The sequence below is a fragment of the Cibotium barometz genome, chromosome 34, assembly GCF_041138505.1.
Source record: "Cibotium barometz isolate CiBa-2024 chromosome 34, ASM4113850v1, whole genome shotgun sequence".
Taxonomy (NCBI): domain Eukaryota; kingdom Viridiplantae; phylum Streptophyta; class Polypodiopsida; order Cyatheales; family Cibotiaceae; genus Cibotium; species Cibotium barometz.
In genome coordinates this window covers 33,420,028-33,438,419 of record NC_141079.1, presented here as the reverse complement: position 1 = coordinate 33,438,419, position 18,392 = coordinate 33,420,028, and the positions used below count along the sequence as shown (strand labels likewise).

At 38.6% G+C, this 18,392-nt stretch overlaps 2 protein-coding genes across 7 annotated transcripts in view; one reads left to right on the top strand and one right to left on the bottom strand.

Moving 5' to 3' along the window:
- Positions 1–18,392, bottom strand: part of LOC147618940 (putative disease resistance protein RPP1) — a 160,958-nt gene that overhangs the window by 107,253 nt on the left and 35,313 nt on the right. The gene's annotated exons all lie outside the window — the stretch shown is intronic.
- LOC147618941 (small ribosomal subunit protein uS17y-like) lies at positions 142–4,172 on the top strand. Of its 4 annotated transcripts, none has more exons than XM_086774101.1 (5): positions 290–422; positions 684–784; positions 1,651–1,795; positions 2,034–2,123; positions 2,275–4,172. In XM_086774101.1, the coding sequence occupies exons 1-5, from the start codon at positions 301–303 to the stop codon at positions 2,363–2,365; spliced, it is 549 nt and encodes a 182-aa protein (XP_086630227.1). In that variant the 5' UTR covers positions 290–300; the 3' UTR covers positions 2,366–4,172. The 4 variants fall into 4 exon arrangements, with proteins under 4 accessions (XP_086630230.1, XP_086630229.1, XP_086630227.1 ...); XM_086774102.1 differs by having other exon boundaries at positions 332–369; XM_086774104.1 differs by lacking the exon at positions 2,034–2,123 and having other exon boundaries at positions 142–422; positions 2,406–2,540.

The following is an 18,392-nucleotide window of genomic DNA, read 5'->3' as shown; positions in this document are numbered from 1 at the left end:
GGATGAAGAGGGCATGATTGAATATGTATATCGGAGAGAATAGTGGGGCAAGAGAGAAAGGGTGCTTCACAATCGATCCATTGACGAATACTTGGTCAAATGGAGAGGATTGCCTCTTGAGGAAGCTTCTTGGCAACCCACTTCCATGTTAGAAGGGTTTGATGGGCTTTTGGAAGCATTTCATGCATGAAAATGGATGCCAAAGGAAGTAACATGCTTGCTGTAATTTTCTGTTATGATAGTTTTTGAGGTCCCTTGGAAGTATGCTATGTGCTCTTATGCATTTTGCTTTTGGGAGTTATGTTATTTCATGGGGAATTTATGGTAGCATGTATGAAGAGCAAACATGCAGTTTTTGATGCTTTCAAGGTCATTTCCTTTCATAGGACAGCTCTTCAACATAATCATGGAGGCCGATTTTGGTATTGCATATGGTCTCTACAATTGTGGGGTGTTACATTCCATCTATGGGCTGAATGTTATGATTTCGAGGACAAAATCATTCCATCTATGGGCTGAATGTTATGATTTCGAGGACAAATTAATGTTACGCTTCCTCTTTTATGGTCTGCTTCCTGTTTTTCTTTTTCCGTCGCTACCGTAGCTGCACAGGTTTCGAAGAGATTATCCGTCATTTTTCCCTTCATTGTCTGGATTGTTTTACCGATTTTTTTATTTTGCAGCGGGAAGAGCTCAGGGAAGGGCAGAGCTCCTGGGAAGCGTGGCAATCGTTTTTATAAGAATATCAGATTAGGCTTTAAGACTCCCAGAGAAGCCATTGAAGGTAGTGCTATGCCATTTAATGTCATTATAATGTGATTTGTTTGTTTTAGGTATAATTAATTGAGGGCACGGCACTGCTGTCCAATGCGACCCGAAACTTTGTCTGTGTTTTGGGTTACGGAGGCCATTCAAGGTGGGATTTGCAGGTTGTGTGAGTACCAAGATGTGATAAGCACATGAGATAACCAATTGAAGCTAGGGTTTCTGGTAAATGCGAGTGTCAACAATCTGGATAACATGGGTCTCTGATACTAGGGTTTAAAATCCTTAGAAGGATCCATTGAAGCTAGGTTTTCTTAGGTAAGTGCAAGTGTCACCAACTTGGACAGATTACGAAAGTTGCCATCTAGGGTAGGGTTTTTATTCAGGTTTTCCCAAGTATCTTCCTTTGTACAGGATCCTAAGGCTCCTAGGGTATGCTTTACATTTATTTTCAAGTTATTGAGGTGCGATTAGCACTTAAACAGGCCTCAAGGCTCCTGAAAAGACCTTTCAGATGTGGTAGTTTGTAGTTATGTGTTAAACTTGGTAAGAACCCTACGATATTTAGGAAATAGTAGCTCTGTAGTGGGGCTATTTTGGGTCTGATGGAGTTTATAGCCAAAGCCTCCTTAGGCATTCCTGTAGGCAGGCAGCTTGTTGAGCTGTCTTGAAGTATGGTGGGTATTGGCTATGACATCATATTTTCATGATATTATGCCTATACAGTGAGGCCCTAGGACTGTCTTGTGGTGTGGCAAACATCGGCTCCATCCGACTCAGATGCTCCATGGTGTTCTTTATGAATAAGTCCAATTATATGTAATGTCTTGAAGTAAGGCTGTTTGTCCCAAATGTTCTCACAACAGGTATGGCATTATATGGCAGGTACTTACATTGACAAGAAATGCCCCTTTACTGGTAATGTTTCCATCAGAGGACGCATCCTAACTGGAACAGTAAACTGCACCAAGATGACGAGGACTGTCACTGTCCGAAGAGACTATCTGCACTTTGTGAAGAAATATCAGAGGTATAAGGCAGCGCTTTTTCCTTGTCTGCAATAGTCTTGTTACTTTGTTATCACCTGACTGGGCTTTATTGAGGATATCTGTCACCTCTCACGTACACCTTTTGCTTATTTGGAGCTGTTTTCCATGTGTGCGTCTTGATTTGCTCGAACTATTGGATTTCTTACCATGACATGTATACATTTATCTGTGTGTGTATGTATGAAGTATTGAACAATTTTTTATGTCTTGACCATTCAGATATGAGAAGAGGCATTCCAATCTCTCCGCACATGTCTCACCTTGCTTTCGTGTAAAGGAAGGAGACAAGGTCATCATTGGTCAGTGCAGGTAAGGCTGTCTTGATCCTGTAGCAACATAGACCTATATGAGGTGACTTGAGGTGCTTGTAGTCGAATTTTGTGAGAATCAATTGTGTTTATAGGTGAAAATCTTCACTTAAGGTTTGCGTTTAGCTTACAAACCTTACTGGTTTATGTAGGCCTCTGTCCAAGACTGCGAGATTTAATGTACTAAAAGTCATTCCGATGGGAGCAGCTGAGGGTGGTAAGAAAGCCTTTACAGCAATGTAAACCGGCTGCTGTAATTTCTTTCTTTTGGGTGTCCCTGTAGGGTTCAAGGTCGGCTGTAGTCTGGATTGAGTGCTATCATGAGGCCGAAGGTGCAAGTTATCATGTTTTTGTAGGAGAACATCTGTCTTGAAATATAACCATTTGCCACATAAATATTCAATATCTATGTTTTTCTTGTGGATGTTTCATCAGTTAGAGGATATGTTTTAGTACTTCAGATGCTTCTTTACTCTACTTGTGCTGTTAATGCTCAACTGTTGTAGTTTTACTGGATGTGTTATGTGACCTTATGTCAAGATGATGTAGTCTCATTCCTTTCATACGTGCTTGTCTCAGGATGGTGTCAACTTTTAGAAGACCTCCAGCTTTAGCCCTTTGATGGTTGTGCATTTTGCTCCGCTTCAATACCCACTTTTCTTAATTTACATGATAGGCTTGTCAAGTTTGAAGTTTGACACGTGTTCTTGTTATTTGCTAGTGTATGCTAGACTCTTAATATTTAGGTATGGTGATTGATATGTCAAGATGTGCCCAATAAGGTTTACATATTAAGTGTTTCTGATTTAGGTTGACATACCTGATTCAGTTACTGTGGTTTACTTGTGAAAATCTTGACTTAAGGTTGATGCGTCTTCGTATGTATATATGCTCATTTTGGAAGGAGTTTCCAAAGTTACTTGCTGAGTATGGGAACCCATCTGTACATACAAGGGGGGTTTGCTATCTTGAATTTGTTGTAGGTTGATAGAATGGACTCGATTGTGTTGTGTCTGACTTGACCCATGAATGGGCTGTGAAATATGAGTTGGAAGTAGATGAATTGCCTGTGGTTCTGTGCAGGCCCTTTTCTGTCTGTGTGCTATGCCCTTGAGATTGTCATTTGACTCTCCCGAGTCTCATGTAAGTCGTAACTGTGAGTCCTCCCCTTTGTAGTGTGTATTGAGGATAATTGTTCCAGTAACCCTCGTTCTAATGTTTTGTTTACCCAGTTCCATTTTCCTTGCACACCTCAGAATATGCATGTCCTCCACATTGTGCTTGCATAAGAGGTCTAAGCTAGAGCTGTAGGTGTGATGTACTTGGAGTTTGTATTGGTGACCTTTCAGCTTGAAAGGAATCGTAAGAATAATGCCACATGCATCAACATATGCTACACGACATAATCAAACAGATGTTCTCAAATTCTTTCATATTCAATATACCTATTCACATAACTTGCTATAATCAGCCGCAAAATTAGTGTTCCTAGTTTTTTGTTCAATATCAAATTTAGTTCTTTACTGTATGGACAAATCTTGTGCTGCGGATCGAGGCAGAACTGTGAGTCCTCCCCTCTTTTTTTTTCTAGTGCGTATGTCATTATTGTAAGTGTAGTAGTAACGAGTGCTTGTTTTTTCTCTCATTTTTGGAAAGATGGTTATTGTAATTTTTTGTCTCCGACGCTCTCCGCTTCTCGTAGATCCCAAGCTGAAAAGAAATGAGACTAAACCAAGATACACATCGAGTGGTTAAAGAGACAGCTACATTTTCATACTTGCTTTTTTGACTCAGTGAATTTTGGGCAAGGGCCTGCTTTAAAAAATAATAATTTAGTACTTCAACAGCCAGGAAGAATCCAATGACATTCATGTGTTATTTGCTCTGCTCACATAGCCCAGTTGTGTAATTTTCAGAGGTGAAATTTAGAAATTCCGGTTGGAATTTTATGTTCCGATGGGATGAAACTTGTACATTTTAGTTATAAATCCCACTTAGCCCAGTTTGTAGTGTAATTTTCATGGCTGAAATTCAGAAATCTTGGTTGGAATTCGATGTTTCTTTTAATTTCAAGCGATGAAATTTGTATATTTTAGTTATAATCCAAGCATTTCTATGATTTTTAGTGATTTCCATGTCTAAATCGTAGTTAAGCATAAGCATTGCCTTAAATTCAAAAAGTAAAGAAACTAAATAAAATTTCGAGCATTGATTGGAACTACACTGCAATTGAAGTCATGATACAGCAACTGAAGTCATTATCCATCAGTTTTCCTGAAATTAATATGCACCTCTATGAGGACACTGTATTATAAGCAGCTATAAAATCAACCTTGTTTTGTTTTTATAAGTTTATACTTATTGTGGATCTAGGCCTTACCATAATCGACATGCAATTATGTGAGTGATTTTCCAACCTAGAGCCTTACATAATTGCTTGTCTATTTGTACAATTTTTGAATCAGAGGATAGAATTGCTCACTTGTGGTGATGATCACTAAGTGGGTATACATGGCGTTTAATTTTGATTTGAAGTTTTATTTGCATTAGGACATTCTAATTTCATCTATTGGAAGGGGAAAACCTTGATTTTAATGGTGATTTGCATGAAATTGGAGCCGAAGAAGAGGCTTAGAATTAATTGTTTTGAGCTAAGAATAGCTTAGCAATTATAATTATTAGGAGTGGAATTCAGTCTGAAAACATGAGCTTTAAGCTCCATTAGGGTGGATTAGAGTGGTTTAGTTAATTGTGTTCATGAATTTCATAACTTTTATGCATTGTTTGAATCAAGCTTTAGTCGGTTGGATTAGAGTGGTATAGTTAATTGTGTTTATGCATTATATATTTTTTCATGCATTGTTTGAATTGGTAGCATAGAAGCATGCAAATCCATAAAAAATAATCAAAAAATACTTAATTGCTTTTATAACAATCATTAACTAGGATTATGACCATTATAATCACCTCTATTTAAGTCCAAAAAATCTTTAAAATACCAAAAACTAGGCCAAACCAGTTCTCGCGTTGGAGATACCAAAGTCCCATGCAAAAAGATGTGAAGCTTGATACATGAGTCTAGATATGTGAGACACGAGCCATGAGTTTGGACACGTGAGCCTAGAGACCTAACATTGTGCTAAACAACAATTATTACAATCTTTTAGACTCGTAAGGACATACCTACTCTTGTCCTTTGGGGATTTTCTTGTCTCCAATAAGTGCACTCCAACTCTATTATAGGTCCAATTCTTAGAATTCCATGTCCCACAGGTAGGCTTATTTCATAAATGGAACGTACATGGTGAGTCGAGTTCATACAAAAAAAAAGTGTACAAATGTGAGTGTGTTATGGGCTACCGCACCTCCCAAGAGGGAACTCCACACAACCGCAAATAGGAGAAGCAATAGACATAACAATCGTTGGATACTTATCAATGCTTCGAGCTCACGTCCCTTGAGGCTCCCAAGCTCCCTTTGGAAGCTCTACTCCTCTGAACTCCACCTCCATGCTATCATCGCGCGAAGTCGCTCGCACCATGAATGCAAGGCAATCAACTTCTCTCTCTCACACACACATGTATGCATGAAAGAGGCACATGTACTAGAGCACTCTCTCTCTCTCTCTCTCTCTCTCTCTCTTGTTTGACATTATGAGGTTCAATCACAACCGGTGATGTTTGACACTCAACAATGCTAAGCATGCTCTCCTAAGCTTGCTTTTTGTATTTGTCGTATGTCATGTGATCATGATTTTCAATTTGGGCTGGCCGGGCGGGTTCTAGTTTCTTGATTAGATTGTGAGGTGCACTGAGTGATGAGTCAGAACTTGTTTTATCCTCACTAAGTGATGTACTAGAACTTGTTTCATCTTCTAACTTTCTTTAGATTGGCAGGTTTTCATTATGTTTGCCCGTGCGATGAGAACGAACTTTCTTTTGGGCTTTTGTACCATGTGTCGCACGTGTGGGTTTTGTGCTTTCAGGGGTAGCCTTTGAGGTAGATGCATTTGCATCATGTGTAGCTTTTGGCCTTTTTGGAGTTAGAACCGCCACAGGCTCCTTTCCCTTGTTCTTTATTTCAACCTTGGTTTTAATAGTTTGTTAGCCCTTGTTTTTCTTAGGTTTAGAAGGTTTTGCATCCTCTTTTGGTTTCTATTTAAAAAAAAATGCTCTTCTACTCATTTCGAAGTGTTTTCTTTTGCATTCTTTTTTACTGTTTCTCATGCGTTGGATTTCAAGCATGTAAGCACAATGAAGGGTACTGTGAACTATTGCCCATTTTGTACACTCAAGATGTTAAGAGCTGTACTCTGCGCGAGAGGTTGCATTAAAGCAACTCGCCTTGGGCAATCTTGGAATATGTGATTGATGCCACATCTTTCACATATGGGTTGCAAAGTGTCAGTGACTATGGGCATGGAAGTATTCCAATCTGTGAAGTCTACCACTTTGTGCATTCCACGATAATAGAAACACACGTGTTCGCTTAACTACTTCCTAAGCAATTTCTACCCTTGGGACTGTTTCTATTTGAGGTAAGGATAATGTAACTGTAGGTGAATTAGGACATTGAGATGTGTCGTGACCCAAAGCTTTGCAATGTTTGCAAAATTGAAAGACAAGCTTAGGGTATGCACATTGGGAATTGGGATGGTAGTGGTGGCAATGAACACAAGGCATTAGGTCCACCACTTTGAGAGACATAAAGGATGTTTGAGGGAGCTCATTCTCTCTTGGAGATTTTGGTTCAAAGCTTTTAAGAAAGCTGTGTAGAATTTAGGGAATGAAAATTCCGAGATCAATTTTTCTTTAGCGTGTGTTTCACTTGGTTTAGATGAGGATCTCATATCGTGTACATCCTCCATCATGTTGTCATCTAAAGGTATTGCTTCTTTACAACAATGATCAAATGTTTTTGGATTGGATACAATGATCAACTTATGTAAGATGCTATTCTTTATGCCCATCATGAAACATCTGAGCATCGTTTAGTTTTTCCCATAGCTCACATCGTGAGTCTAAGATTTTTATTCGAAGGATAAAATCTCTAATGGTTTCAAATTGTTTTCGCCCAATGGAATAGAGTTCTCTTGTTGCACTCCACCGATAACCTTGTCTTGAAAAGTCGTGGATAAAGGCTATTTTCAAGGTCTTGAAATTCACCTTAATCTTGCAGGCATCAATGTAATGAACCATCAACTAGCTTTTCCCACTAAGCAAAAACTCAACACATGTACCTTAGTGGGACAGTTTGGATTTCCAAAGGCTTCACATCTCTGTTTAAACATTTGTATACATTGAACAGGATTCGATCGTTCCATCATACTTACCCATAATTTTGGAAATCTCTATGACCACATTCTTGAATGAGTCACTAAGGCTGTGTGTGGGTACTCTTGTGATTATGACCTCATTTAGTCCTTGGGAAACCCCCCTTCCTAGATTAGTCAATATGCCTAAGGTTTGGGCATCTAGGGGTTGCAAAGGCTTGGTACCTAGCTCTTCTAAAAGACTTAGGACTTGTGGTAGTGCTAGGCAAGGGACCAAATCCCGGAGGGATTGATGTAACAGGGGATGTGAAACCCAATGACACGCTTGTCGTCGACATGGAAAAAGGTATTGGGAGATGCATGTGGGGCATAGATCTCAACGGCTCTCAAAGATTTTAGCCATTGGGTTAAGTTTGGATGTGGGCCCACGTAATCCCTCTATTGTTGCGATATCTTGACATTGCCAATTGCTCCTTAATGAGCAAGTACACTTGTTTTTTTTCTTTTTAGGTTTTCTTACAGCCCGTTACACCCTTAGGAGGCCTAGTGCACCCTTCTCTAGTTAAACGAGGGTCCGTTTGCTCTTATTTGCTTTTCGAAAAAAGTGCATGTCACTAGCGTCTTAGATGGAAGATGTCTCAAAAGCGCATCTGAATGCCCTCTTAGGATAAACTTTTCTGAAAAAAGTGCATGCCAATAGTACCCCAGATGGAAGAGGAGGTCTCAAAACCTATTTTCCATCACTATCTCAAGATGATTTTTTTTCAAAAAGATTTTTTCATTTTCGTAACCCATTTTTTAATGTTTACCAAAAGGAATTTAAAAAATAGCTATGTGAGTTGTATTGTTTTTGGAGTACTACAACTTTGTCAACTTTTTCGTGATTTTATTGTTTAGATATTCAAAAAGTAGCCTGAATATGGTACGCGATCTTTTTCGGATGATTTTTAGTGCTTTTAAGTCCGTTGTTTGGCTCAAATTTTCAGCTCAAATTTTGAGGTTGTTGGTTGGAGGCCAAAACGACGAATTTCGCCCTCGGATGCTCAAGACCAATTTCGAAGAGCTCGATTAAGGTAGGGCTTCTCAATGAGCACTAGAACATATTCCTCGGACTCACAGTTTAGGAGATATTGACCTCCAAACAAGGCCTTTTTTTTTGCTCCATGAAAGCTTTTCACGTCGTGAAATAAACATAACTTTTCACATCGTGAAATGGGATATATTCCACAAATTTTTTTATTTTTTTCTTTTTGAAATAGACAAACCTTTTTCACGTCACAAAATAAACGGACCTTTTCACGTCGTGAAATGGGATATTTAACGATTTGTTTTTCCAGAGCAGCCGAACCTTTTCACACCGTGAAATGGGATGACCTTTTCACGTTGTGAAATGGGATATTTCACAGATTTTTTCTCCTTTTTTGGAGTCTAAAGGAAAATTCAAGTTTTCTTGTGTGGAGGGAATATTTTTTGAATTTTAAATTGGTGAGATATGAGCATTTTTCCAAGAAGGTAAGTGGGAATTTAAAAAAGTCAACACTTTTATGACACCCCCTTACACCCTTCATAAATGACCCCCAAAAGTGGCCATTTACCAACTAAGGGACATCTTTTCATTCAATGCTTATTAACCTTAATGAGTTATGGAAAAAAAGTCAGTCCTTAAAAATAATCAAAGATTAATCCTTCCACTAATCTTTCTCTCTTTAGAATTAATCAAGAGTCCTAATTAACTCAATCATCAATTAATCCACACCATTAAGCACATCATTAGATAGATCCTTGGATTGCTAAGTTTTGTGCTTAATTTAGAGTGTAAATTAATTAATAATTAAATATTAATTAAGCTCTTAATTTTAACTTTTTTCTTTATGTAAAGTAGGCCAAAGACTCGACCAAAGAGAGCAAAGATTCTCTAATTGGTGAAGAAATTGATGCAATTAGATGTTTTGATGCATCTAGATGCTCCTAAAACACCCAAAAACATTAATTTTGACACCCTACATGATCAATTTTGACCCCGAAAAATACATTTTCTAGTTTTTTTAACCTTTTGAACTGGATTAATCACCCCCTTAATGATAAAAGCCAATCAATTAAGGAAGATTCGTCAATTTCAAGAGTTTTTAAAAGTTTTTTGTGAAATTTTTCAAATGATTAAGCTACCCCTAATACTTGCTAACCTTTTAATGCATACAAATCAAACATAAAACACACAAATCAAACATAAATTAATGATTTTAGCTCTATGTTTAACACTAAAGAGCTCTATGGAATTCAAATTCATGTGAGTGAAGATTTGGGGCCCTCCACATTGGTGGAAACTGAGGTTTCCGGTTTGAGACTCGTGGCCATTCTTACGATGAGGCTTGAGTCTCTTGTGGAGTGGCTTTTGATGATGAGGGTATTGAGCATGCGGCCCACTCTTTTGGCGAGGTTGGTTGATGAAGAGGCATTGGCTCTAGGGCTTTTCCCTTGAGTTTCTTATCAAAGTAAGAGTGGAATGCTTTAGGAACTTTGTTAAGAGTGGCTGTCTCGATGGAGAGGTTTTGACATTAGAAATAGAAGCTCTTTCTCTTGTTGTGAAGATGGAGTCGGAGGAGTAGATGGTAAATCGGAGTTGGTTGTTGATGTAGAAGTTATGTTTCCATTTAGAGGGGTTTTCAAGAAAGAGGTTTGTAGCTTTTTGTGTTCAGAATCATAGAAATCCCTTAGGGTTGGATCCTCTTCCATGCAGTATGGTATTGTTTGCTTTGCGTCGTCGACCATCATGATGACCCTATCTCTAGCACAACGCATGCAGGAGTAGATTCTATATACATTGTTTGTTCAAAGTACCCCAAACATGGCATGTTCATGTCTTTTGTGAATGGAAATCTTTCAAAATGAGCCTTGAGTGTTGGTTGACCGAACAAATCCTATAACTCAAGGGTCATTAGATTGTGTTCTCGTTGTGGATAAAGTTATGCTTGGATTGTGGTGATTTTATTATAAAGTTCAAGTCCAACCATAACTCGAGGGTCATGAGATTGTGTTCTCGTTGTTGTGGATAAAGTTGTGCTTGGATTGTGGGTGATTGCTTTGCGTCGTCGACCATCATGATGACCCTATCGCTAGTATAACTCTTGGGATATTCTAAGTAATATATGTTGAGAATTCCAAGGTCTCTTCCTCCTGTAAGAGCGCTTTCACAATGCATGCCGAAGTATGCAAGGTGACTATTCACATGGATTCATTAATTGAATACCATAAGTCACGTACCCAAGTTCCACCAAGGATGACATCATATTCAAGGGAATCTGGGGTTGCATGGAATTCAAATTCCACAATTTGACCAATTGTTTGAGTAGCATACCTGAAGGAACCTAGAACTGCCATGTTTTCTCCATTGGCACCTATCGACGCCAAAGAATTTTCTTTAGGGATGATTGCAGGGTGGCCCAATGATACCCAAGTGTCTATTTTCACAAGGTTATGGCTTTCTCTAGGGCTAATCAATGTGCGTTTATGCTTAACCTTATTTCCCATAGGAAAATCTAACCATACCATGATCAAATCCTCAAACGTGAAACCATAGAAGTTTCAGTGTTTGGTTTATTGTTTTGAGAAATGTGGTGCCAAAGAGCACAAGAAAGAGGTAGGGAGTGAGTTGAGTAGCGAAGAAAGTGTAAAGCATAGAATGAAGATGTACAAGCCCAAGGGTGTACCTCCTCATATAAAAGGGGACCATTTCAAGCAATGAAATCATATCATTTGCACTTATCTCAAGTCTCTTTATGTATCTAAGCTAATTCATCTTGTTGTTTAATTATACTTTAGTGCATCTTAATTAGCACACTCTCATTATGAGTTTTCTTCATTTTTATCCACGTTAAATTAGTGTTGTGATTAGTGTAGGATTAGTTTATCATTAGGTAATTATTTTCTCATTAGGAGAGCTTGATCCATGATTTTCAACATGGTATCAGAGCCTAGGTCTACCTATCCATTGCATCTCCACATCATTCTCATTCATTTAGTTATTGTTTGGCATCATTGGTCTCTTAGTACATGGTTAAGAGATTTAGAGAATTAGTTTTCTTGCACTAGCATTTCGTTAGCAATTGTTTAGAGGTAGGATTAGGTATTTTTATTCCTTGTTTGATTGGTTGTACAACTAGTCAATCATAGAGGAACTCCTCAACTACACATTATAGGGCTACAATCCGATAAGTAGAGAGAAAACACACATAGCAAGAACAACAAGCACTAGGAGAAAAAAGAGCAGCGTGTAGAAGACTTTATAGTCAGACTACACCCAAGCATAGACCTGTGAGGGAGAGGAAAAAAGAAAATATTATAGATCCATCACAATGCGATAGCAACAACCGATTAGTTCTGTCCATACCATAGGCAACCTTTCATGTCTCTACAATAACAAGGTGAGGGTCTCTGCAAAGAAGCGCAACAACGCACACACCTAGCCTGTGAGAAGATAAAGGCTTAGCAAAAGCAAGGTATGCACGTCAAAGTAGAAGCACTAGCACATGGCAGGATCGAGAAGCGCATTAGCAGAGCAAGTAGCACAAAAGCATCAAAGAAGCACGGGGAGAAGAAAGGCGCATCTCCAACACGAATAGAGCACAGATAGGAAGCATAGTGGAGAAGAAAGGCACATCTCCAGCACGAATAGAGTGCAAACAGCAAGCCAACCTTGCCAGTTATTCACCATTGCATACACATACAGTCACTTTCACACGTGTGCCCTCCCATTTGCACACACACGTGTGCACTCCCATTTGCACACACACACACACACACACACACACACACACACACGTGCACTCCCTTTTACACAATTTCACATTCCCATGCACCCCATTTGCATGCATATTCACACTTTCATCCATAAATAGGCACACGTCCTTGCACACTTGCACATGTAATCGTACGTATGCATGTGCATCCACACGTTTTCACATATGCGCACATGCACAATTGCACCCGGCTCACCCACACCTATCCACACGCTTGCGCGTACAATGCCCCCACTCCCTCTCAAAAAAATCCCCCCCTTTCCCCTTCCCCTTCTTTCATTTTTTCCTCCCTTCTCTTAATTTACACCCATCTTTTCCTCCCTTTAAAATAAAAAAGAAAAAAGGAAAAAGGAAAAGAAGAAAAAAGCCTTTGTCTTTTTCTTCTTATTTTTATTTATTGTATTTTTTCTATTTTTTAACAAAAACTTCCATATTTTTTTATTCCTTTGTTTTATTTTATTTTAGTTTTTCTCTTTAAAAAATCCCACATATTTCTCTTTTTCTGTATTATTATTTAATTATTAAAAAACTCCCCTTGTGTTTCTTATTTTTCTCTATTAAAAAACAACCCCCTATTAGTTTTCTCTTTTTTATTTTAATATCAAACTAAGAAAAAACAAAGGAGAGAAGAAGTCCTCCTTTTCTTTTTATCTTTTATTTTCTTTTTTCTTTCTTTTTTCTCTTTTTTATTTAATACAATAAATAAGCACCAATTTTTTATTTTATAAAAAACCCTAATCCCTCTATGGCCCTCCTCTTTGCGCCCACTCCACAACCCTTTTTTTAACATGAGTATTATTCCAAAAGAAAAAATACTCCTAACCCTAACCTCCCCTTATGATGTTAACATTCCCCCCACCCCCTAGTCTCATGCCTACGTAGCCCAAACCCCCCATGTCTCATAGCCCAACCCCTCCCCTCCCTTTGATACCCGTGCATGCTAGCTCCTAATGCCAACTCCATCCATGCCAGCTCTGGCAATTCCCCTGCGACGCCAACATTCCTCCACCCCCTAGCTTCACGCTTGTGTAGCCCAAACCCCCCAAGCCTCATAGCCAACCCCTCCCCTCCCCTGTGTGCCCCCCCTTTAACACTCGTGCATGCTAGCTCCTGATGCCAGCTCCACCCATGCGAGCTCTTGATAATGTCTCTTCTTGCATTGTAGCCCCCTTCTCTCTAAAACCGCTCCTTCCTCTCTAGTGACTCTCCTACTCTGCCAATCCCCTCCTCTCTGGCTGGTTGTTGGAACATGTCAAATAGGTATCAAATTGTGGGATGTTCTAAGGGTCACCATTTTAGATCAAGATGTTTATCCCACATGGGAGATTTTGGTTGTAACCTTTTGGTGCCTATATAAAGGCAAGTTGAAGTTATGCACAAGTACTTTTCTCATAATCTCTCATGTCTAGATTTCTCTCTCTCAACTCTTGTGAGTAATCATTGTCATTAGCATTATCCTAAACCCTAATCATGATGCTTAATCATTACCATCCATCCTAATCCTATGAAGCCGTAATTTTCCTACATAGTATTAGAACCATGGTCTCACTAATCCCAATTTTCCTCTTTCTCCTCTGCCAAAATACCCCTACCAAGAATGATTTGCTTGGTTCTCCCTCTACACAATGGACCAAATCATAAACTTTTTGGTTCAAAAGAAAGGTCCTTCGATTGCTAAACTACACATAAAAGGGCCCATCTTAAATGCAACACGTAGAGCAAACAAGCACCTTTGCACATCAAAAATTGATGAATTTCTCAAGCAATTGGACAAATTCCTTTTAGGTATGGTTTATTGATAAAAGCTACCTCCTCATGAAATTTCAAGTCAATTGATGCTCTGTATAGGTAGCTGGGAGGAGCAAAACAAAGAAATGCAGATTTTGGACATTTTTTTACAAAATCTTAAAACCCCTTGAGGTGTTATTTAGCAATGGTTTGAGCTTCCCATAGAACAAATTGCAAGGCTTTTCATCAAGTGGATATAGTGAGAACCAATCAAACTTTCATTTTTTGTATAGTTCCATTAAGCAATGATTAAGTAATCAAGTGCATAAATTTTAGCAATTGAGGGTGCAATATTGACCTTGGGGATTTCTCCATCACTCTATTGCTTTCTTTTATAGAAGCCCCTTGGTTTGGTCCCCTAGTTTCAAGCTCCAAATACTTATAGTTTTTAGCTTAGGTGGAGCATCAATGTTTTCGTTATCTGTTAGCATGTAACCACTATGGTTGAAGGTTTGGTACATGATTATGGCTTCTTAATCTCAAAAGCAAAAAGCCTAAGGCTAGGTTCAAGGTGTACTACAATTGCCATGTCGAAGGACTAGGTTTCTCATAGTATCTTAGCACCAACATGCACCTATATGGTGAAGGTGTGTTGATGCGAGATGAGCGAGTGGAAATTGAGCCGATAATGTAAAACCATGAAGATGTCACTAAGTCTAAATTAGTGGACAACTTAAAGTCTTCAACAAAAAAAAGTCTCAAGTAGTTCAAAGAAGAAAGTTGAAGTTCAAACTGTCTACTCCAATAATGGTTCTTTCAAATTTAAAGAAGAAGATCGTTTGTTCAAGAAGAAGATGTCATCAGCACAGTGTGAAAACTATGAAGAAGTTTCAAATCAAGCCTTCAAAGAAGAGGCTAACTTTATCAAAGATGTATGAACCTTTTAAGTCTTGTGTGGTCTTGGCCAGCCTTAGTCCTTACTTCTCCTTATGTATTTATGTTATCATGTTTACTCCTTGTTTGTCAAACATGTAAAGTAATCCTTATATGGTGAAGTTGGTGAAACCAAAGCAAAAAGTATGCTTTGTAATCCAAATCACCCATTATATTAGGAATCATTATTTGAGGGGGAGTGTTGGAAAATGTCAAATAAGTATCCAAGTTGTGTGATGTGCTAGTTTGGTGCCTATATAAAGGCAAGTTTTCTGATTGAAAGTATGCACAAGTACTTTTTGCATATTCTCTTTTGTGTCTTTTAGCAATCTCTCTCTCTCAACTCTAGTGAGTAATCATTATCATTAACATTAACTTAAATTCTAATCATGATGCTTAATCATTCACATCCACCCTAATCTTGTAAAACCCTAAATTTCATACACACTGGTCAATAAGGAAATGACATGCTAGCAGATCTCCAGTTGTTTGTGAGCTTGGCATATGTGTTGGATAGTGTAACCATCACAGAGATAGCGAAAACCACACAAGAAGTCCTTGTAGTCACATCAATGATACTCCCTAAGGATCTTGTAGATCATGTAAAGATGTTCCCTACTCTGCAAGAGCAATGCCCCAATGATTCCTTGTTTTCCATCTCTGCATGGGCAAGTGCTCACAGTACTGCTTGGGCACCAAGACTAGACGTCTTTGTCTAGTTCTCGCGCTAGTTACCCATAGCTTCATGTGGTGAGTAGTATGTGGTGAGTAGTGATGCCCACAAACACCTTACACTTCTAAACCATGCTACAATTTTCTCTTCAAATACCTATTACCAAAGCTAGGGTTTGCTAGTCTTGATCTGAATGTATGTTGCTTGCTTTGAGATCCTATTGACTGGATGTATATATCCCATCTAATAGATTTAGAATACATGTTTCTTGTTGCAGCTTGCCATGCCCTACCTCAAGACCATATCATGTAATTTTTAAAGTATATATCCCATCTAATAGATCTAGAATGCATGTTGTTCTTGTTGTAGCTTGCCATGTCCTACCTCAAGACCATAGCATGTAATTTTTAAAGTACCATGTTGTGCTTATTGTAGCTTGCCATGTCCTACCTCAAGACCATAGCATGTAATTTTTAAAGTACCATGTTAGTATGTGAGAGAGAGGTTGAGAGAGGGTAAGAGTTTAATGAGATGTCAGTCCATGACAGAGAGGTTGCGAGAGGGTAAGAGTTTAACAAGATGTTCCACATAAAAATTAGGGTCATACATTCTCTTTAGGCAGCACCTTTAGGGTTTGAATACGTATGCATTCTTTTCTTATTGTTAAATGACTAGTCAACTCTCAAAGAAAAATAGCAAGAGTAGCTATGCAAAAGTAAGAGCGCTTGATTCACCCCTTGAGTGCATGAGAGTGGGGTTTAACCCTTTATAAGCAAGCAGATTCTTGTCACCGTCATTAAGAGAGTAAGAGAAAGGCATTGATAAGTTCCTATGGCAACAGAAGAGTGTAAAAGGAAGGGGGTGTGTGTGTGAAAAGAGATTGACCGATCTGTTTCCTTTCAAGGTTTTAACCATGTTAAGTGCAATCACTTATGGTTTCCATGCTTACCTTATTTTATGTACATACATGTGTATGGGTGTATGGGTATGGAAGCGCGAAAGTGTGTACACATTCTTGTGACAGCAAGCAAGGGTTTGTGCAACAAAGAGAGTACAAGATCTATTTCCTTTTAAGATGTTAAACCATTAAATGTACTCACTTGTGGTTTCCATGCTTACCTTATTTTATGAATAGAAATGAAGAGGGTGTGTGTGTGTATCATAATTCCACTAAAAAAAAGTGTGTATCATAAGAGTGTGATATTCTCTTAACTTTCAAAAATAATGATTGCTCATGTTCATGCAATATTGCCTTTCTTCTCTAGCATGTTACAATGATGGTGTTTTACATTTTATCTTGGGGCTATATAACCTTGTTTAGCCATAAACTGAGGTCATCTTTTTGGATGTCAACATGGTAAGCACATTCTTAGTGCTTTGATTTGTGTGTGAGAGAGATACATTGAGTAGATAAGAGGAAAACATGTGAGAAAGAGCGGAGGGATTGAAAGAGTATAGGAAAGAGAGACCTTATGCATGCTCTATACTAAAGCTATTTTTGAGCACATGCACAACTATTTGCTAATGCCATATTCTTGAGGTAAGTGTTGTGGTGAAGCAAGCCCAAGCTCAAGCTTGTGTGTAGGACGACAAGAAAGAGACCGACCTCCCCATCCTCTTCCTCCTCGAAATCAAACCCGGCTTCTCTAACATCCACCACACCAAGCCTCCCCCGGCCAAGCATGTTTTGCTGACACATTTCTTCAATCAAGAGAAGTTAAGGACCCCAACCTCAAAACTGGAGTAGATGAGGTAAGCTCTAGCCAGTTAATAGATTCTAATGCTATTACCATAACTCATGTGAAGAGAGAAGAAAGAGGCATAATTCATGCTGCTATATAGCACACCAAGGTGACAAAACTAGTAGTTTTCAATAATCATGTCCCTCGATCAATTTCAAAGGTAAAGATTTTAAGCTTTTGGCTCGTTCCAGAAGAACTCATTCGTTTATTTCACCCAGATGCTTGCATAAATTAGTAATCGCCCAGACGTAGGGTAAACCAATACAAGTGGAAAGGTTCTTATGTGCCATGAGGCGGATATAATTCAGTTCTCCTTGAATGGAAATCTGACCAAACTTAAGTTTAGAGTCTTGTCCTTAGGCATATATAATGGGATTCTTGGTATGACTGGCTCATGTAGAAATAGCTAATATTCATTGTCACAAAGGAACTATTTTCTTCATGTATCTTTATGCGACAAGGTGCAATGGATTGGAGTAATTGGAGACCCTATCCTACAACTTATAAAGGCATCCAGGTTATTGAAGGAGCGTAGGAAGACGCAAGCAATCTAGATTGTCACACAAAGAAACTATTTCCTTCATGTATCTTCATGGAAACAAGGTGTAAGGCATTAGGGCCAAAAACGTCTCAAAATGGGCTGTGTAAGGAATTTCGCTAACTTGCTAATTAGTAGAATGTTGACGGTCAAAACGGCTCCAAATTTAGCCGTTTTGGGTATTTAAAGCGTATCTATCTGACTGAATATGTATCTAAGTGCATATTTTAAAATCTTAAAAAATAGATCGTTTTCATGCTACTCTTTAATGGCTCGTCTCGAAATTTGTCCTCTTTTAGTGACTACGTGGCAAAATGACCATTCTCTCCAAACGTGCTCTTATCCATTCTCCAAAAAAATTTCACTCCTCTGCTTCTCTAAAAATTTCACAAGCTTCATCTCATTCTCATTCTTCTGTCTCTCATGATCTAATAGCTCAGCTTATACTTTTTGCTCGGTTAGTAATGGGTGATACATCTAATCGAAAGTTTCATTTGAACATCAAGCTCAACCAAGAGTATGCAACTACACGGAGTGTCTACCAAAGATCCCTATCATGTGCAAATGAAGCTCAACATCTTCGCAACG

Coding starts and splice junctions, on each gene's coding strand:
- LOC147618941 (XM_086774101.1), top strand. CDS start 301: ATGTTATTTCATGGGGAATTTATGGTAGCATGTATGAAGAGCAAACAT. Junction 785..1,650: donor TCCCAGAGAAGCCATTGAAG/GTAGTGCTATGC, acceptor ATTATATGGCAG/GTACTTACATTGACAAGAAA. Junction 2,124..2,274: donor GTCATCATTGGTCAGTGCAG/GTAAGGCTGTCT, acceptor TGGTTTATGTAG/GCCTCTGTCCAAGACTGCGA.